General features: G+C 57.7%; 6 protein-coding genes across 6 annotated transcripts; 1 reads left to right on the top strand and 5 right to left on the bottom strand.

The window, feature by feature from the left end:
- Nucleotides 1-262: 262 nt before the first annotated feature.
- PG985_013013 (uncharacterized protein) lies at nucleotides 263-2,013 on the bottom strand (the record flags this gene model as incomplete). The annotated part of the gene is made up of 4 exons (XM_066832779.1): nucleotides 263-892; nucleotides 973-1,692; nucleotides 1,804-1,860; nucleotides 1,930-2,013. The coding sequence occupies 4 exons, from the start codon at nucleotides 2,011-2,013 to the stop codon at nucleotides 263-265; spliced, it is 1,491 nt and encodes a 496-aa protein (XP_066680829.1).
- A 993-nt stretch (nucleotides 2,014-3,006) lies between these two features.
- On the bottom strand, nucleotides 3,007-4,842 carry PG985_013012 (uncharacterized protein; the record flags this gene model as incomplete). Its single annotated transcript, XM_066832778.1, has 2 exons — nucleotides 3,007-4,170; nucleotides 4,498-4,842. 2 exons carry the CDS (start codon nucleotides 4,840-4,842, stop codon nucleotides 3,007-3,009), a joined length of 1,509 nt encoding a protein of 502 aa, XP_066680828.1.
- A 3,488-nt stretch (nucleotides 4,843-8,330) lies between these two features.
- Nucleotides 8,331-10,015, top strand: PG985_013011 (uncharacterized protein; the record flags this gene model as incomplete). The annotated part of the gene is made up of 5 exons (XM_066832777.1): nucleotides 8,331-8,516; nucleotides 8,586-8,943; nucleotides 9,021-9,112; nucleotides 9,180-9,293; nucleotides 9,362-10,015. The coding sequence occupies 5 exons, from the start codon at nucleotides 8,331-8,333 to the stop codon at nucleotides 10,013-10,015; spliced, it is 1,404 nt and encodes a 467-aa protein (XP_066680827.1).
- Nucleotides 10,016-10,193: 178 nt separating this feature from the next.
- PG985_013010 (uncharacterized protein) lies at nucleotides 10,194-11,017 on the bottom strand (the record flags this gene model as incomplete). The annotated part of the gene is made up of 2 exons (XM_066832776.1): nucleotides 10,194-10,899; nucleotides 10,968-11,017. The coding sequence occupies 2 exons, from the start codon at nucleotides 11,015-11,017 to the stop codon at nucleotides 10,194-10,196; spliced, it is 756 nt and encodes a 251-aa protein (XP_066680826.1).
- A 1,687-nt stretch (nucleotides 11,018-12,704) lies between these two features.
- Nucleotides 12,705-14,759, bottom strand: PG985_013009 (uncharacterized protein; the record flags this gene model as incomplete). Its single annotated transcript, XM_066832775.1, has 1 exon — nucleotides 12,705-14,759. One exon carries the CDS (start codon nucleotides 14,757-14,759, stop codon nucleotides 12,705-12,707), a length of 2,055 nt encoding a protein of 684 aa, XP_066680825.1.
- A 957-nt stretch (nucleotides 14,760-15,716) lies between these two features.
- On the bottom strand, nucleotides 15,717-17,630 carry PG985_013008 (uncharacterized protein; the record flags this gene model as incomplete). Its single annotated transcript, XM_066832774.1, has 4 exons — nucleotides 15,717-16,322; nucleotides 16,391-16,678; nucleotides 16,747-17,060; nucleotides 17,339-17,630. 4 exons carry the CDS (start codon nucleotides 17,628-17,630, stop codon nucleotides 15,717-15,719), a joined length of 1,500 nt encoding a protein of 499 aa, XP_066680824.1.
- Nucleotides 17,631-20,047: the final 2,417 nt, after the last annotated feature.

The raw sequence follows: 20,047 nt of genomic DNA, 5'->3' as shown, positions 1-20,047 counted from the left end.
GCTCGGAGCCGATTATGTCAAATCAACATGGCCAGGGCGAGTCAAGAAACACGGCAACAAACATGAGGGCCCAATGCAATGTGATTTCTTTCTACACAGCAAATCCCCGCCCCCTATCTAGTATTCTTATTGTACACTTCGCATCGTGCTGCAATGCGAACCTGTATCATGTTGGGCATCAAGTAAGCCGTAGAAGCTCATGGTCCGCCCTTCTCTCTCCCAAGCAGCGTCAAGTCGTAACTAAAGTGGCCTCGCTTCTGCCTCAAGCCTTGGCCTTCTTGCCCTTCTTCTCCTTGCCGCCCTTGCCGCCCTGTGCGCCGGGCTGGATCCGGGCCATCATCTCCTCCTTGGTGATCAGGTGGTCGACGCGCTCGAGCAGGCCGAGGAGGTCCTTCATGTTGTGGCTCCACTCGTTGAGCACGTCGTCGACGTCTCTCGGCTTGGCAAAGTCGACAATCTGGGCGGGCCGGTCGATGCGGGCGTAGACCGTCTTGGAGCAGACGAGCTCCGAAATGTACTTCTCCGTCTCCTCCACCGTCAGGTCCAGCAGCTGCGTCAGCCGCTCCATGCCGATCCGCGTGTAGTACTTGGCCACGACCCGCACGTTATGCTCAATCACGCGCTTGCGCAGGTCCTGCCACCGCTGGTACGCCTTGTCGTCGCCAGAGTCGCTGGGCTTGGGGTCGAAGACGTCGGTCGCGCACAGGTGAGGGCCAAACATCTTGGCCACCTCGGGCCAGCGCATCAGCTCGGGCACGGTGAAGAGCTTGAGCAGCTGGGCGTCGGTGGCGACTTGGGAGTTTCGGGCGTCGCGGAACACGCGCTGCAGCAGGTCGTGCTGCTCGTTGTCGTAGGGCGCCAGGATGACAAAGTAGATGATGCGTTGCAGGACCTGCCAGACAGTTAGCTACAAACATATCGAGGAATCACCAGTCGGCAGTGGGAACCACCACTCAGTAGAAGCAAACTTACGGGCTGCAGCTTGGAGGGGTCGTTCTCGACGGCCTCCGTGTCCAGCACCTGGCGGTAGTGCTTGCAGACCTCGAGGTACTTGTCGTCGTGCTTGGCCAGGATGATCTGCTGCTCGTAGTAGGCGAGCTTGAGGTCGGTCGTGTCGTCCTCCTTGGCCTCGGGCACGTCCTCGCCGCGCTTGATCTTGTCCTCGCGGTCCTTCTTCTCCTTCTCCAGCTGCTCGGGCGTCTTCTTGGGCTTGCGCGACAGGTAGCGGGTGCTGATCTTGCGGCCGAGGATCTGCGCCTGCGTCCAGTCGTTGTTCTCGATGCAGAGGGCCACCTGCGCCAGGATGAACTCGGTCTTTTCCCGGCGCTCCATGGAGCCAAACGTCTCGACCTGCAGCTCGCACAGAATGTCCATGGCCGCCTTGAGGTCGCCCTGTTGCTTCTTGATGTCGGACAGGATCTTGGTCACGCGGGCCCGCTCGACCTCGACAAAGATCTTGCCCTCGGTGACGGTGCGCAGCGTCTCGATGACGGACAGCTTAATCTCCATGCTGGGGGTCGAGTCGAGGAAGTCCATGACGGTCTGGACCATCTTGGTGATGGCCTGCTTGAGCTGGCCATGCTTCTTGGAGAGGACGAGGACCTGGTCGTTGAGGAGACTCCAGTTGCCGGCTTGCTTGCAGATTGTGCATATCGTGATCAAGACCCGTGATGTTGAGGCCAAATCTGATGCCTGCGGGGGTAACAGTTAGCAGGTAGCTCTTGAAGGAATCGCAGCCAAGTAGCAGGAAGGCGGAAGGTAGGTAGGCAGGTAGGTAGGCGGTGGGTGGTGGGGAAAACGCACCTGTCGGGTCTGCTTCTCGAACACTGTGAGCTTCTCGATGGCGGAGTTGACATCGTTCTGAGTGGTTGCAAGTTTTGGTCAGCACGCAAGTTCGTCTCGTAGATTGCAGGTTGCTTTGTTGGGTACCTTGGCCAGCTGTTCAGCCTCGCTGATCTGCTTGTCAGCCTCCTTGCTGAAGTCCTTCTCGGGCTTGAAAGCTGCGTCGGCCATGTTGACTGGATGCGATCACCGGCCGAGGCTTTCTGTGGGATGGGGGAAGGCGAAAGGTGGACGTGGCAGTCGTGCGGCGACGTGAAAAGGCAAACGTGAGGAATGCGAGGGAGGGAGGAAGTGGTTCGTCGCAAGCGTCCAGGTTGGTATGGATGGTTGCTGTTTGATGAGGCCTCGGGCGGGATGGTGGGAAGTGTGGATGGGCTGGCCTCGATTTGGATTGGGGATTGGGTTATGACGGGCTGGAAGCTGCGCAAGGCGACGAAAGCTCACGCTGCCTGTTGCTGGCCTGCTTGCTGGTGCTTAGCGCTCCTCCAATTGACGTCCGGGGGACCCACCGCCCGCCTTGGGTGTACCTTAGGTAACCACTTGCTATTCTGCACTGCATGTGCTGATTGCGGGCACCCACCAGGTCCCTAGCCGATAAGATAAGCCCCAGCTCCAGGATTACGGTATCATATCGATTCAACGTCACTTCAATCAATCAATCAATCAATCAGATATTACTTGCAGCAAGGCCAAATCAGCATCTATTTATTGGCTTCGACTCGTCTCTTTTCGAGTGTTGCACTCTCTAGCTAGGAAGGGCCAATCTGTATCAAAGATTTGCATAACCTGTCGGGTTTGTTTCGCCCATTGCCCTCGTCGCTGCTTTCGCTCCAGTTTTTATGTCAATGTGCATGCATCTCGAACCAAGATGCCATCGCTTGCTTTATGCTATTCGTTTGGACTGAAACCAACCCAATTCAGTCATGACGATTGAATGTGAAATGCCCATGAAGGAAATGGGGCTGCCGGTGGAATCGCTGTTAATCCAATAGGGATTGATGATGTACATGAGTTGACGCTGTCGAAGAAGGACTATCCGCCGAAAGAAGATGCCGTTGACCAAGAAGGCAAGAAGGATAGCCAAGCATCGAGTATAGTATCCTTGGTCGGGGTGTTGGCAAATCAGAGCCGCATATATCCTGGGTAATCGGATCCAGGTTCTCTTCAGGCGCAGGGGTCCTCGCCGAAAATCACGGTGGCTGCTGCCCAGTTGATATCGCTGTCGCTGAGCTTCGGCAGCCCGTCGATCTTGCCCTGCACCACCTTCAACTGCTCCCAGAGGCTAGCGGCTTGGCGGAGGAGCTTTTCGCTGTTGTCGATGATGTGTGGTTCGATGCCATAGTATATGCGCTCCAACTCCGTGCTGATGTCCCGTTCCTGCTTTTCCAGGTCGCGGCGCTCCCCGACGACCGTCTTGCCCTGCTGGATATGCGCGTCCAGGAGATTGTAGGCATTCTCGGCTTGGCAACGCCAGCTGCCGAAGTGCCACTCGAGGAGGCGGGTGTGCGTGATGGGGCACTCGAACTCGACCGAGGGCTTGCCGTCGTCCTGCCAGACGAACTTGTCCTGGAAGACGACGGCGCGCAGGTGCGCCTCGCTGACGATGTCGCGGTGGCCCTTGAGCAGGAGGACGCGGCAGTGGGGCGAGGGCGGCATCGGCCGGGCGAGGATGCGGTTCAGCGAGACGCGCAGCGGGGGCGGAGTCTCGACGCCGGGGTAGGCGAAGGCGAAGTGGCCGTCCTGGTGGCGCTGCATCAGCCGGTCGACGCCCCGGCGGCTCCAGAAGACGACCTTGGCGGCGACGAAGGGCTTGCCGTTGGCGGGGTCGGCTGAATTGATGACGGTGGCGAAGACCTTGTCGCAGTCCCTGATGCGCGACAGCAGCATCGGGACGTCGCAGTTGGCCGGCAGGTTGGTGATCCAAAGCGAACAACTCTCCTCGGCCGGGATGTCGTGGGATCGGTTAGCTTCGAGGTTGGCGTTGCCCTTGTAGTTTTCTGAGGTGGCGGGAGCGGGGCCGAAGCTTCGGACGACGGCGCCGGCGTTGCCGGGGTTGTTGCGGGTACTTCCGCCTGACCACATACCGCCTTGGGCTCGGCTGCGTCTGGTGCCATTCCAGGAGGCCGAAGATGCTTGGTTCTGGGCTGGCGGCGGTCGCGCGTAAGCAGTCTGCGAGCGGTGGTTGGGCGGATATGCAGCATTTGGCGGCTGTCGTTGATACGGGCGCAGCGATCCGGTCTGGGGCTGCGGCTGGGGCTGCGGCTGGGTCTGCGGCTGGGGCTGCGGTGTCGGATAGCCAGGCGGGGCGCGGGCTACCTGGTTCTGCGCCTATCGATTCTAAGTGTTAGCATTCATTGCGGTTAAGGAGAAAAGTTGTCACGGCGAAAAGCCGGGGTGGCGAAACGTTATGGCGGCGACATGTCGTGACGGCGATATGTCGTCTTCGCCGTCACGGTCTAGAGTCGTTCAGCCGAGAAGTCGTTAAGAGTCGTGACGGCGAAAGGTCGTGACGCCAACAACTCGTGACGGCGACAACTCGTGACGCCGACATGTCATGACGGCGAATATTGCCTTCGCCGTCACGGTCTTATATCGTTAAGGCGAGAAGTCGTTAAGGCGAGAAGTCGTTAAGAAGAAAAGTCGAGTGTAACTTACCTGGTATTCCGACGGTCCGAAGTGCGGCTGGCTCGTGAATGACAGCGACGAGCGGTCCGCAGTCGAGAGGGGCATCGACAAGCTAGGGGATGTTGAAAATGCTCCGTTATGGTGGCTCGAACCAGGCGCAGGGGTCATGTCGGTCTTGGTTGCTTGCCGATTCGTGCGAAACTTCATCGGCATGCGATCTTCTGACCAAGCTTGCGACGGAGCAGGAGCCTTGTAGCCTGCGCCAAGGACAGGGGGGCCGGATGTCATCTCATGGCCGCCGTTGCTGGCCAAGACACCATGGCCTTGTTCAAAGGCAGCGGGATGGAAATCGCGCTGCGATCGCCGACTCTGCATATTGTGGAGGAGATTCGGGTTGTTGGAGTCCACACTGCCCCAGATGGACGTATCGATGTGCAAGGGGGCCGGCGTTGATGTCGATGTCGACGTCGCATTGCGCCAGGGGGCTCGCGACGGCAAGAACGACGACACCTCCTTGGGACTCGGCGATGATGGCTCTTGAAATAAGGGGGCGGCGATTTTTCCTTGGAATCGGCCATGGTGAACAAGGGAGGAGGTTCTTATTCGAGAAGCAATGTTGTTTCTGGTCGGTGGCGCCTTGCAATTTGAGGTCGCTGGGAGTACAGGAAATAACGGTGAAGCTCGTTGGAAGCTAGGATTTGTGAAAAGGAATCTGCAACTTCGAGCTCGGGAGGTTGGGTTGACTTGCGAGGTTCAAAAAAATGAGACCTGTCTGGTCGCTTGGGGGATTTATTTCGAGTATCGCTTGGCTGCAAATGAGAGAGAGAGAGCACTGCCTTGGGTTGGGTCACCAGGGCGCTGGCCTTGAATAGCCTTGCAAGGCAAAGAAAGCACAGTGAGTTGCAAGTGAAAGATGGCCAGCTTGGAAGGATGCAAAGCCAACTAGCAGCAAGTGGTTAGCGACCGGTAGGCGGATGCTGCCTCGAACAATCCGGGGCGCGTGTTTTCCGGAAAGACGGGGAAACTGCAGGGATGGCGCCCGAACAATCTGGGGAAAACATACAATGGAAAAAGCGATGTTTGCGCTTTCGGTGAATAGAACAAGGGAGCTTGGAGATGTTGCATTCAAGAGCGCCGAGGCATACCAGCATCCGGTCGTGTGACGATTGTTCGAGAAAAGATAAAGCTGAACGAATGGGACAGCGAGAGTCTTTCGGCGTGGCTCGGCGCGGTACGGCGTGGCTCGGCGCGGCTCTGTGTGGTCACTCGTTTGGGTTCACGTTGGATATTTCTTACCTTCTTTTAGGTACCGCCTCAGGCGACTGCTCACTACCGCTCGGCGCCTATAGTGAAAGGGAAGAGCTCTCTAGGCCTTCTGCCTCAAAAAAAAGCCCTGGCTCAGGAGGTCGGCGAAGAGTGAACGTCTCGTGAGCGCCGTGTCGCCCTCGTGCAATTTATGTACAGGCAAAGAGGTACTCTGCCCCCTTCAATACAACTGACTCACCACGGCGGTGAATAGAAGGCTTGCGGAAGTTCTTTCTCTTAAAATTTAATTTTTCATGTATGGATTTTTCTTCAAGTCAGCCCATCGAGGATGCGGGTAACAAGCTTTGGCTGCTCCATGGGAAGATCAAGTCAACCTTGGATCGCTCAATGCTGTTTACCACCTCACCACGTTTTCATGAATCCAAAGTCTTGGGGAGCAGTCTTGGTCATTGTGCCGTAGGTATCTGTCTATAAAGGATCCCTTACCTTTACCACTCGCAGCGACTTTCATTGCCTGTGAATACACGTGTAAGATATTTGGTAAATATCACAATCACTTCTGGTTGCTGCCCATTATTCAATTGTCGGCGCCTACCCTACTACCATATTATATGTTTCCTCTTAGTGCAAGTCCCAAGTCACTTGAAAGACCACTACTATAATACAAGGCTGGGGGGAGTCAAACTCAACCTTGAGCCAGCAAAGCTTGAATAGGCAGATGACAAATCACTTATGGAGCAATCAGTTAAAGACATTTGAGGCAGCTCTAATGAGCTCGTCCAAGTTACCTTACCAACAAAAGCATATCTGCACGAGGCATATAAAGGGCATAGGTCCCGCCAGTCTGAGTGCCAAGCACATGAAGATTGACAGTATCAAGCCACCACCAAACTGCGCTGCTGACATTGCACTCGGACATCATGTGGTCAACTGGGCTGTTCTCCCATTGCCACAGTTGTTGGGATTCTGCTTGAACCACCCACCCCCGCCCAAAAAAAAAACTATAGAGATTGTTGTCTTACGTCGGCAGGGTGACAAAAAGAGCCCACCAACTACCTATCGACATGTAGAGGATGGGGCTGGGATACGACACAGGCGAAAAAACAACCCAGAAGCGCAAAAAGAAGGTCCGCCTGGGGCTCGAACCCAGAATCTCCTGATTAACCAACTGTATAGATGATCGTAGTCAGACGCCTTACCATTGGGCCAACGGACCGATGTTGGTTGTTTGATGATGAAAACGGCGCCAAATGACAAAAATATTGTATCATGTGGGACGACGGCCGGAGAATCGTGACGGGAAAGAAAGTGGGTTAGGGCAGGGAGCGGGGGGGTGAGGGTTGGGTTGGGTTGGAAAATTCAGGGACCCAATTATAATCGCCTTAGGTCAGCAGCCAGTATCGTCGGACATTGAGGAGATTGGCCTGCCCACTATCCACTGTCCACTGTCCCAAAGTCATCGATCCCACGTGGAAGGATCGATTGGGCCGCGCATGTGGCAAGGTATCGCGGCGGCCATCTTCTATATTCCGGGCTGCCCGAGTGGTATGCCGCTGTCAAAACGGCGCGGGATGGGCATCTGTCGGCTGTCAAAGTGTGCATGGTCGTCGGGATTGAGCTGAGGATCCGGGCTTGGCTCCGCGGGCGGCCACACCAGTCTAAGTTTGTACTACATAATGCGCACTGCCGTCTGCCAATGCTCCTGAAAACTGCTCCCTGAGGTCCTCTTGAAGAAGATGAATTCAGGCGCAGTGTGCAAGTGACTCACCAAAGCGGTCTGCATCGCAATCACCAACCGCATGGCATTGAATTGTCCGGCTCGGATTTGTTCGACCGACCGAGTCATGCGGCCTCCACCTTGGCAAATTGGCCAATGCTAGAACCGGAGCTGGATCCGGTCTTGTCCCTTTTGAACCCCGTTGGGTGCTAAGGTTTGCAGGGGCCTTCCCCGATCTCGTATGCCAATCGCCGGAAACAGCCATGAGTGCCACCCAGTAATTTACAGTTCCGCACCATCGCACTCGGCATCTACTTCTAGCCTCAGGCACCGCCTCGTGCGTTACACTTGGCTGGGAACGGTTGGAGGCTATTTGATGCAGTATGCCATCCCATCCAAAACCCATCTATCTGGGTACCACCGTACGGCCCAACATGCAATGGCGGGTGGACGAGGACTCCAACAGTCCGTACGACTGACTATCATATGGCCAACCGGTCTGTGCAGGAGTCAACATCCATGGCAGGACCCTTGGCATATCGTAAGCAGTAAAAATAGCAATATGCGACTACACACCTGGACAGACAGGGCAGCAGGGCTTTAAGCGATTATCGCTCCCTTTGAAACGACTTCGTACCCTTGGTGGTGGAGACTGGATGTCTTGCAGCAATCAGCGTTGCATCTACCGGGAAACAAGAATGATTATATTACCTCTATCTGTGACCCCCGCCCGTCAGAGTCCCATGTCTCTTGATCAAGTATTACTTTTACCATGGGACGTGCCTTTGTTCCATCCTCTTCTAGAAGTGCTTCCTAGCACTTCAACAGAAGCAACCATTGCTACCCGCGAACCGACGTTGAGGCAGCTTAGCGACCAACCATGGTCATGGACGCGGCAGCCCAAGCCATGGCGGCCGTGATGCATGCCATCCATGCCGCTATCACCGAGATCTGGTGCCTGTACGCCGTGGGCAGCTGCCTCATCACCGCCCGCCTGTTCGTGCGCATCAAGCTGGTGGGCTTCCGGGGCCTGCAGCCCGACGACTTTCTGGTCATATTTGCGTGGGTGAGTGATCAACCCCGAGTGATTCCTTTCCGGTAGAACGAGACTTACACGAAACCCTCCTCCGCCTAGATGAGCTACACGGCCGTCTCCGTCGTCGGCCACGTCTTCATCCTCGACGCCGGCGGCAAGCACACGTCCCAGCTCACCCCGGAGGCCCGCCGGCGCCTCCCGAAATCCGAATACGCCGCGTACGAGTACGGGTCCAAGCTGTTCCTGGTGGGCGAGACGCTGTACCTGAGCACCGTCTGGACGCTCAAGCTCTGCATGGCCTTCTTCTACCGCCGCCTCGTGCGCGGGCTCTGGTCCGAGACGCTGATCCTCCCGCTCATGGCCGCCATCGGCGCCACCTTCCTCGCCGGCGTGCTGACCATCTACACCACCTGCGTGCCCGTCTCGAAGCACTGGCAGATCCTGCCGAACCCCGGACGTGCGTTGCCTAACCGTCCCGTCTTTCTTCGTTTATTTTCTACTCATTCTGTAGCTAACATAATTGATGGCTACCAGCCCTCTGTGTGCCGCAGAACCCCTGGGTCTTCGTGACCATCATGAGTCTCAACCTGCTGACGGATACCTGCATCTTGAGCCTGCCCATTCCGGTATGCATTGCTCCCTTGCATCCGTAACTCGCACCCCCAACCTGGAATGCTGACTGGACACCAATAGGTCCTGGCCAAAATGCGAACCAACACGGTCCGCAAAATCGGCCTCGTCTTCCTCTTCAGTCTCGGAGCCTTCACGATGGTGGCCGCCATTCTGCGAATCATCTCCATCTTCGTGGTAGGTTTTTCCCTTCCTTCCCTCGACGACCAACCCCCGAGAATTTTACTGGCCCTTGAAACCACCAGCTCGACCAGGAAAGCGCCGGCGCGCTGTGGTCCATCCGCGAGGACTTTGTGGCCGTGGTGGTGACGCAGGCGCCCATGGTGTACCCCCTGTTCGGCCGGCAGTTCTGGCGGACGGCGTACGGCAGCGGCGACGGCAGCCGGGATGAGTCGTCAGCACGGCGCAAGCCCAAGGGCGGCGGCAGCAGCGGCAACACGGGCGAGGGGGGGCACAAGCTCACTTTCGGATCGGCCACCATGCACCGGATTAAGCGACCCAAGGACCCTTACAGCCTGACGCAGCTGGGCCTCACCCAGATTGGACGATCCGAGAGCCAGGAGGAGATGATTAACAACACCCCGACGACGAACCCCTCGGGCACCACCATCGGTACCGCCAGCGCCACGACGACGAGTGGCGTTCTCGGGAACGGGAACGGGAACTTGAGCTTCATGCCCGGCCAGGGGGAGGCCACCGTGGTCATTGACGGCGGCAATAAGCACAGCATCGACAAGGACAGAACCCGGTCCTTTTCCCGCAAACGGTCCCCGACGGAAAAGTCTCAGTGCAATGGCGTGGTGGTCGAACAGACGGTCTCGACCACGGTGACCATCTGCACCGAGGAGCAGAAGCGGCGCGACTTGGCAGCCTGGCGCAAGCAGCCGTGGGAGGCGTGATCGGATTTGGATGTGGCTGTCTTGCACTTTTCTGTTCCTGAAGATGTTTACTAGTGGTTCATTCATAACACGGGCTCACATGTGAAATGAGATGATATTATGTACGGAGAAACAGCACGTAGTTTATTCATAAGTTCTAGTGACAACTACCCGCAACTCTCAGTAGATAGCCTAGTTTCTACAGCCAGGCGTTGAACCAGGCGACGGCCTGGAAAAAGGCCTGCTCCTTGGCCCACTTCTGGGCCTTGACGCTGAGGTCGCAGCGGGTGGCGAAGCCGTGCTGGACGCCGCTGTAGACGTTGATCTGCCAGGGCTGGCCGACCGTCTTGAGGATCTCCTCGGACTTGTGGCGCAGCTCCGTCGGGAAGATGAAGTCGTCCTCGGCCGCCGCGATGGACAGGGGCGCCTTGAAGGCCTTGAGCTCCTCCTCGCTCACCCACGACGGGTGCGCCATGTAGCCGCACTGCACGGCGGGGAAGGCGCGGGCGACGTACTTGGCCCCGAAGCAGTAGCCGACGGACCCCAGCTTGGTCACCTTCTTCTCCTCCTTCAGATACTTAATACCAGCCTGGACGACGGCGTCGACGGCCTCGGGGGTGTGGGGGTTGTCGCCGGTGGAGCCGCCGGCGAGGAACTTGGGGAAGTCGAAGCCGGCGGGGTTGAAGTCGAGGGGCAGGGCGTCGCCGTTCATGACGTCGACGATGAGCGTCAGGTAGCCGGCGGCCGCGTACTGGTCCGCGATCAGCTTGGCGTTCTGCGACAGGCTGAAAATGTCGGGCAGGTAGAGGATGGCGGCGTTGTCGGCGCGCGCCTTGGCCGCCTCGGGCACGGCCAGGTAGCCCTCGTAGGCGCCGACCTTGACCGTCTGGCCGGTGGGGGTGCCCCTGTGGAAGTCAGTATCACATACGCACACACATGGTGCTACCAGTGACAGTGAAATACGACCACTTACTCATGCAGGACAGCGCGGGCGCAGCATTCTCCGGGGGGAAGCGAGGCCATCTTGAGAGATTCCTGGGGTAATTACTAGAGAAAGTCTTGGCTGGTGAAGTGCACGTGGGCAATGTCGTGCCAGCAATCGCAGTGGGCACCCGGCTTGGCTATATAGGCCGGGTCCCATGGCCAAGTGTAGGTGTGTTTAGAGCAAAGAGATGCGCCGATGGCGATTACGATTACACCGCTTGGCACGACCCTGACTGGAAACCCCCGCCATCCCACAATTGGCGGACACTGAAAATGGAGGAGCTGCTGGAACCCGCGACTCTTTCGGGATCGGCGTGCAGCAGCGCGCCATTGTCGTCCTGCGCGCTGCGAGACCGCCCTTGGATGATTACACTGGGGCTACTGCACGAGGGGATGAGCTAAGGGTCGAGTGCGACGCTGCCTATACCGCATGTCGTAACCGCATGGGGGGCACGTTGTGTGTTTGCGGCCCCCGCAGCTCCAACGTACGACTCGAGCCAGGAATCCGTCGCCGGCAGATCCATGCGATTGGCGATGCGGGAATACGTGCGCATGGCTGAATCGCTGCCAATCCGCACACCGTAAACCACGCCCGGAGCTGCCCTCCGTCGAGAAAGCAGCGGCATGAAATGGATATATGCGAAAGCTATTGAAAACTGATTGGCCATGAGAAGGGCAAAAAGAGAAGCTTATGACTCGGCTGGGGCTCGATCCCAGGACCTTCAGTGTGTTAGACTGACGTGATAACCAACTACACCACCAAGCCTGTAACTGTTATCGGGCATGAACTGCGAGATTCATCGTCTGATTGGTGAAAGAATCGCGGCTTATGGAGGATTATACTAGCTGTTGTTTCTTCGGTTCCCCCTCTCCTGGATGGAGGGGTTCGGGATGGGGAAGGGGATACCATAAGTTGAGTCTGGTCGAACCAATTCAGGGGTAGGACACGACTTGGCCGGGCGCTCCACTCTAAGACGACGGCTACCGACCACTCTACTTGATTTACCACCTGTCCAGGCCGGTGATGTGATGCTCGGTGCCGAACATGCCCAAAGAAGTCTGACCCAGCTGCAAGCCACCAGCTGACGTGGGATGGGAACGGCGCGTCTAGGAACGCAACTGCTACTTATCTAGGCAAAGAACGGGTTCATGATAGACGCCACATGATATGCAAGACAGACGGTGCCGGTGGTGATGCCCAATCGGAGCTTCATCCTATATCGCATTCCGCCAAAGGATTCATACCACATGAGCTCAACTCTCTTTGATCTGCCAGCATAGACGGCTTACTCGAACCCAGGAAGTGCATGTAGCAAGCCTGTAAGCTGTCAGGAAGCTGCTCGGACTCCCCAGGACGGTGCCCCTTGAGCATCTTCATGGCACTGTTCACTTGCGGCCGACCGACGATGCAACGCGTAGTTTCACATAATACTGGCCGAGAGCACTGGTAATGGGGTTTCAACGGTGTATTAAGTATTAGCAATTAAGATATAAAAAAAGAAAGCAAATGAATGACATGGCAGTCTTTCCCTAGGTCTGGTGGTGCCTTGAGCGAGCACCATTCCAACTGGTCATCTGCCACAAACCATGTCCGCCCCCTCAACACCCCCGCCCAGCAGTTCACATCAGATAATGAGCCGGGATATCCATATCCATTTCCTTTTCTTCCTTTTCGTGTGCCATTATCCTCAGAGCCAGTACGGACTGGATATCACCGGTGGATGATCTAGACGAACTCGGGCCCCGGGGTAACAGGCCGGGACGGCAGCGAGAAGGACTCGTCACTGTCACTGTCGCCGTCCTCCTCATCCTTGCTCAGCTCAGGCACGCTGATGAAGTCGAGCTCGTCCTCCTCGCTCTCTTCCTCGTCCTCGTCCTCACCTAAGTCGGCCGAAGTCCAAGGGCAGGCCGGGACAGCAGGCCCTTGTGGCTGCCTGCAAGGCCGGGCGAAAGGGTCAGCGGAGGGCATGCTGCTCTCCTCCTCCTCGTCGTCCCCGCGACCCACCAGAAGCGAGGCAGCAGCAAGCTCTTCGTCGTCCTCCTCTTCCTCTTGGTCGCCCTCGCCCTGCTGCTGCTGCTGCTGGGCCCTCTCGGCATAGGTCCCCGTCTGTCTCCAGCGGAGGTAGTCGATCTGCCCCTCGAGGGTGCGGACGCGAGCCTCGTTGCCGTCGCGCAGCTCCTCGACGGCCCAGCTCAGCAGGGCGACGCTCTGGTCGGCCTTGACCAGGCGGCCCCCCAGGTACTGCAGCATGCGACGGACCACCGCGTGGTGCCGGGCCCGCTCCGACTCGAGGGCCTCGCGGGCGGCGCGCTCGTCGGCCAGCTCCTGGCGCAGCGCGGCGAGGGCCCGCTCGTGCCCGCGCGTCTGCTCGGCCAGCTGGTCGACGGCGGCCAGCTTCTCCTGCCGCAGCTCCGCCGCCAGCTCGCGGCACGCCTTGAGCCGGGCGTCCTTGTTGCGGAGCTGCTGCACGATGGACGCCACCTCCTGCTCGCAGACGATGTGGTGCTGCCGGTCCCGCTCGGCCTGGTTCTCGAGCTCCGTCGTCTTCTGCTTGAGCTGGCTCAGCTCCCGGCGGGCCTCGGCCAGCTGGTCGGTCCGGGCGCCCACCTGCTCTTGCAGCGCGGAAGTCTGCTGGCGAAGGCGGGTCTCGCAGTCGCCCGCGAACCGCTTGAAGTCCCGGTGCTCCTGGAGCTCGTAGCCGGCGACGACCATCTGTTGCTGCAGCTCCCCCAGCTGCGTCATGACGATGCCGGCCCGGCCCTCGGCGTCCAGCTTGGCCTGTTCGGCCAGGTCCTCGCGCCGGTGGCCGGCGGCCAGGGCGGTGCGCAGGGTGGCGACCTGGTCCTTCATGGTGGCGCCGTACGTGTCGTACTCGGCCCGGATGCGCTTGTAGCATTCGACGTTGCGGGCGCGCTCGGCCTGGGCGGCGTCGAGGCGGGCCCGGAGGTCCTCGATGGTCTGCTGGGCCTGCTCCCGCTGCTTGTCGTGCTGGTTCGCGGCCTCGGCCAGCTTCTCGTTCACTTCGCGGAACGAGTGGAGCTCTTCCTGAAGGTTGAACTGCTCGTCGCGCAGCTCCCAGTAGTCGTCATGGAGCTGGCGGTTATCGTTGCTCAGCTGGGCGTGGAGCTTCTGCCATTCCTCGATCTCGTGGGCCTGGGCCGTGTTCTCGAGCTCCTGCTGCTCGAGGCGGGCGTTGCGGAGCTCGAAGACGGTGTTGCTCTCGTACAAGGCGGTTTCGTCTTCACCCTCGCCGCTGCACTCGCACTCGCCGTCGTCGCTGCCCTCCCCGAGCTCACTTTCGTCGTCGTCGTCGTCGTCGTCACCGTCATCAAACCGAGGCCGCGTCAAGTCGAGCTCCCGCCGCTCCACCACCTCGATGCCCATTTTCTCAACAGCGTCGCGCAACGCCTTGAGAGTCTGCTGCTCCTGCTCGGCCGCGCCATTGATGACGGACTCTAGGCCGTCGAGCTTGTACTCGACGCCCTCGACCGCCGACGGCAGCGTCCGCGGCGCCACGTGGATGTCATGATCATCGCTCAGGCTATCGAGAAGGTCCTCGACGGCCTGATGCAGCTCGACGAGTTCGCGCCGGTACTTCTGGGCCTTCTTCTCGGCCTTGTGGGCCCGTCCGGTCAGGCGCTGGGTCAACGCGGCTTGGTCGGCGGCCAGCTCATCTGCTGTCGGGGCTGCAAGAGGCTTCAACAGCTTATCGGCGAACCACCCGAGCCGCGACTGCTGCGACTGCTGCGATGGCGACTGAGAAGATGTCGTTCCCTCCATGTTGGACAGCAGAACCAATGCTAGGTAGTGACTAACTAACCTACGGTTGTCGAGAGCCGCAAGGGTTGGCTAGATTCAATCGGTGTAGGGACAAACGTGTTTTAGTCCACTGTGACAGGGAGGACCAACACTATCTGTAGTGTGTGTGGTGTGTGTGGGAAGAGAAAAAAAGGGGAGAGAGATGAATGAATATTTACCGAGCTATGGCAATCAGTCAAGGGAGGGAATAAATGCGCCCTTTTGAGCTGTTCTCGACGCAGAACTCTGCACCTTTCTCCGATTGGTAGAGGGGAAGATAAGAAGCCATTTTTGGGTTTCTGCGAGCTATCAATGTCATCCGTAGCGCAAAAGAGAGAGAGAGAGTTTGCGCAGGCCGGGGACGGAGAAGAGCTAGTTGAATGGGAGCCATTGGAGTAACACCTCACTTACTCCCGTTCCGGAGATGTGGTCACTCCACGGGACCTGCTGAGGCTGGTAAGTAAGTAAGCCTGAACATCACCAACTAGCAGAGTCAAAAACGAGACCCAGCTTCGGAAACAAGGTTAACGCAGAAAAAGGGGGTATGATACTGAATTCCGGAAATCTATATACCGCACTGATGGATGGATAAATGGGCCAACAGCGCTTTTCTTTTTTGTTTTTGCCTTTTTGCTGCCGTCGCACGCAACGCACACCAGGTGCTGATGCCCAGTCGTGCCCAGTCGTGCCCAGTCGTGCCCAGTGTCACCTGCGAGACTGACTTGGAAAAATTGCCGCACAAAACTTTTTTTTAACCTGCTGGAAAGCTCGGAACATCGAAGCCTCGAGGTCTCCACCCACCAGGGCAGCCATGAACTATGATGGACAGAGTCGCGTGCTGAGGGACAGATAACTCTCCCAGCCCATGGCCGAATCTGCCCCATCAAAAGCGGATGTGGCTTGCTTGTTCGAAAAGCCAAAGAGAAGATAGAAAGACCTTTATTCCACTTGCTTCTCGCACCCAATGCGGCCAAGCAGTTCTTTCCGGTCGCTGTGTCCGGGCAGGCTGACGCCCGAGGACGACGAGGCCCGCTTGACGCCGGTCCTGCGCTCCCAGTTCTTGAGGTCAATCGCCTCGACGCCCACCTCTTCTTCAAAGGGCTGGGCCTCCTCGTATTCGTACTCCTCTTCTTCCTCCTCCTCGCCCTCGCCGTCGCTGCGAACGTCGTCGGCAGCACCGCCCTTGAGCACGCGGATCGCGACCTGGATGATGGTGATGAACCAGGCGATCGTGATGACCTGCAGGAACAAGAGGCACCCCAAGAAGCCCCACCGGATGTTGTTGGTGAAGCACACCGTGCCCGAGGGGTCGCGGAAGGGTTCCAGCAGGTGCGACCATCCTTCCGGTGCCTCGAACGGCCCAATGAGGTTGTCGTCGGTGCCCTTGAAGCAGGGGATGGGAATTTGCTTGGGGATGTCCGTGTAGACACTCCAGCAAGCCATGCCGTAGAAGACGTGGCGCGACATGAACCACGCCACCATGAAGACGCCGAACAAGACATCGGGCGTCGTGGTGAATCCGAGATACTTGAAGCACTTGGCGAGCTGTGGGACATATCGTCAGCACAGTTTAGGGGCGCAAAGGTAGGCAAATAGGGTACACCATTACTCACCGGCAGGAAAATGTCGACCAAGTCCATCAGGACGAGGATCAGGTTGCCGACCCGAGTCTGGTGGTAGTAGTAGGCGCACGAGATGAGGGCGATGGTGACGAAGTGGTGGGTCAGCATCTGCCAGTGGTCCTTGCGGCGCTCCTCAATGTTGATGACCAGGACTTGCTGCAGCCAGAACGCCCACTGCGCCAGGAAGTAGGCCTTGGACAGGCCGCTCAGCTCCCGGATGGGCCAGTTGGTGAAGAGCTCCTGCATGTTCAGGTAGTAGGGCGAGGTGGAGTAGATGTACTGGCTGTCGCGTTAGCAGGTGCTCTCTGGTGAAGAACCCGAGGAAGGTCGGATTTGGAGGTACTCACCCAGCCCAGGGGCCAGAAGACAAAGTAGTAGACCAGCAGCCAGGCCTGTTCGGAGAATCGGGTGATTTCCTTCTTCTTGGATATCCCCCACAGCTTGGCCAAGGGGGCCAGGATGTGCTCCATGACGCCCGCGCGGAGGCCGGTGAACAGCACCATGCAGAACACGATAAAGTAGTAGTCATTTTCGCCCACGGCGTACCGGCCCGTCGCGTCGTTGTAGTGCGAGATGGTGAAGAACTTGGACGTGAAGGCGCGGGCCTTGGGCAGGCAGAAGTGCGTCAGGAAGAGGAGGGCGATGAGGTTGAAGGAGAAGCCTGCGTGGGTGTGGACAGTTCAAGTTAGCCCAGCTGTCCGTGTCTGGTTTGGCGGCGCGCAATCTGAGGTGAGATGGGAGCAACGAGGCTACTGCGGTACCACTCGACGCCAGGGCTGTCGATAGGTATGCTGCTTGAGGCTGAAGCAACCGAGCTGCAACAGCTGTCAAAGGAGGGAGAGGGGGTGGGGTAGCTCTGAGTTCCCTTCCTCCCTTCCTCCCTTCCTCCCTCTCTCTCTCCCTTGGAGACAAAAGCGCAAAACACCCGAACGTACGTACCTGTTTGGTTATCCAGCAGCCAACGGGCCAGATTCTTCATGGGGCCGTCGCCTTTCCGCTTGACTCTCCGAATAATGACTTTGTTGTTGGCGGTCTGCATGTAGAGCGGGCCGTTCATGCCGGACTTGCGCGATTGCATACCCGGTCTGGGCGACGCCAGCGCCGGAGAGACCAGCGCGGGAGAGGGCTTGGGCTTCTCTATGCTCTGTTCGACGGCCACCGAGGGCACCTCGATCTTGGGGGGCCTGGAGGGTGCATCTTGGGCAACGACGGGCTCCGTTGGTTCGGACATGATATGGCGTCTCTGTCTGGGACGCTCGATAGTGTGGCGGACTGGCGAACTGGCGGCCGAAGGGCTGAAGGGCGGTCGGCAGGTCAGGACGAGACGAGGCGTGGCGAGGATCGAGCAGGATTTGGTCGAGCACGGCTGGATGGAGGGGCGTGTGGGTGTGCGTGTGGGTGTGCGTGCGGCGGCCGAGAAATACTCAGTAACGAATGCTGGGTCGTATCTGCTAGTCGTAAAGGGAATAGCGATGGACTAATTGAGAGCGGGCGAGATCATATCATCTGCAGACAGCGCCGGCCAGCAGGATGGGGGGTGTTGGTGGTGGTGGTTGGCGATGTCGCAAAGGCAGGCCCGAGAAAAACGAGGGCTCGTTCTCCAGCAAGGGTAGCGGGTAGGTCCAGGTAAAGTACAGGTAGACGACAGGGCAGAGAGAAAGTGGAGGCCACCAGTGCTCCAAGTGCTGGACGGACAGGGTTGTAGGGGAGTTTTTGTCGCAGCTTGCCGGCCGGTGCTGTAGTTTTTTGTTTGCTGGAGGGGGCAAGTAGGGAGATTTAGCCGAATTCGAAGTCTTGTAGTTGATTGTCAAGGTGCTGTGGGATATGATGTATTCCAGTTATTCAATTCGAGGTCTAGCAGCAGCAGGCAATCAAGCAAGTCAAGTCAACAAAGCGAACATGGATGCCAATGGCCGTATGCCCAATTGCCAGTCCAATTTGTCAATGCGAATTCGAGGGGAACGAACGAGCGAGGCAAAAGAAGAGGGGACCACTTCCGAATCTGTCGGCTTGCCTGTCAATCAATTCGCATGCGTCGTGTCTTTCTGGCTGGCTGGCTGGCTGTCCTGTCTCGTCAATTCGCTTGCCTCTTCTCTTCTGCAGACAAGGTACAAATCGTTGAATCGACAGAGTGGGGAAGCGAGCATGGGAGTCCAGCCGCCAAGCCCAGACCACCCCACCGGCAGCGAGGGTAGAGTACTGCGGTAGAGTGACAGTGGACAGGCCAGCAGTGCGCGGTGCGACAATTAAAAAAAATCACGGCAGGGTGACAGGAGGAAAAAAATAAAAGAGGGCTGGACGATGTACAGCAGCAGAGGCTGGAAGCGGCAATTCAACTGCACAAAACACCCTTTTGCCGGGCTCTGATTCGCTGCCGACATGCCAAGCTAGCCGCAGTAGCACTACAGGCACATGTACATCTTCCACCTTTTAGAGGTTCAGGTGAGGGAGGTCAATCAATTGAAGGCGGTGAACCGGCGGTTGATGCAATTGACTTCAACAGATAGAGTGATCGCTCACTGCAACCAGCCAAAACTCGACATCATCGCCTGCCTACTCGTTGAGCTCTCACGGCCCAAGTCCCGACAAATGTTGATGCCAGCCCAATGCCGTCCATATCGCGACCCTGGTCCCACGGATGACCTGCTGCTGGGTCATGGCGCAATTTCCGCCCTGGGAAAGCAGCGAGAGGGAAAAGGAGGGGAATTGACATCAATTGCTGCTCGGACTGTCGGTGCATGCTAAAGGCACTGCCGACAGGGGTCCTTCCCTTTTCCCCTTTCTTCTAAAAACTACCAAAGCTAGCAGGCTGGTATTGTAGCAGCTAAGGTACCCGGCAGGCCAACGACTTCTGCCCGTAGCCCAGGGCTCTCAAACAGCGTGCATGCAGCCATCAGCCATGTACCGCTACTGCCCCCCAACTTCCAAGTTCCTTTCCTTTCAGGTAGAGAGGGGGGGACCCTTTATTCTGACGGATTGGGGCCCATCTCTGGTGTGAGCGGGGCTTCGCTGCAATCAAGTCTGAAGCAATTGGATAGCACAACTGTTATGTCACATCGTCGAGCGGCATGGAAATGAGAATATCTACTTGTTGGGTCCGGCACGACGATTAGGTGCAAGGCTTCCCATCTCATAGGTGGTCATCCGGACAACAACGACGAACGTACATACGAAGGTTTGCGCTGACTGCTGCCAGATCCATCAATCAGCGTCGAGATGCGGCTTCCGACGGCCACACGCTGATGATTAACCCACGGATTGGGAAGGTTTCAAGTTTCAACCCGTGATAGAGTTTCCTTCCCCATGTTCACTGCCTCTCGTCTGTTTCAGTCGCACGTGCTCGTCTTGGCCTTACCTCGACTTCAACCACCGACGCCTATTGACTTTTCACTTTCCTAGAGATCCATACGAAGACAGATTGCTGAACGGCAACCCGCGCGTTCCATAGCCAGGAGACGCGTCCTGAGCTGAGACTGGGACCAACTTGCCGTGTTCGCATTCATTCCTTTCCGCTGCTGTTCAGCATCCAAGTCATATCTCTTTCTCGATTTCTATGACATGAAAGACAATAGCGGTGAGACGGTAAGGACCATGTAAGGCGCTCTAGTCACAAGCCACGCATATCGCAACACCAATGCGACGAGACAT

This window comes from Apiospora marii (genome assembly GCF_038362585.1).
Source record: "Apiospora marii strain CBS 49790 chromosome Unknown utg000009l_segment0_segment0, whole genome shotgun sequence".
Taxonomy (NCBI): Eukaryota; Fungi; Ascomycota; class Sordariomycetes; order Amphisphaeriales; family Apiosporaceae; genus Apiospora; species Apiospora marii.
Note: the sequence above shows the minus strand (reverse complement) of the source record. Positions and strands in the feature narration are given on the sequence as shown.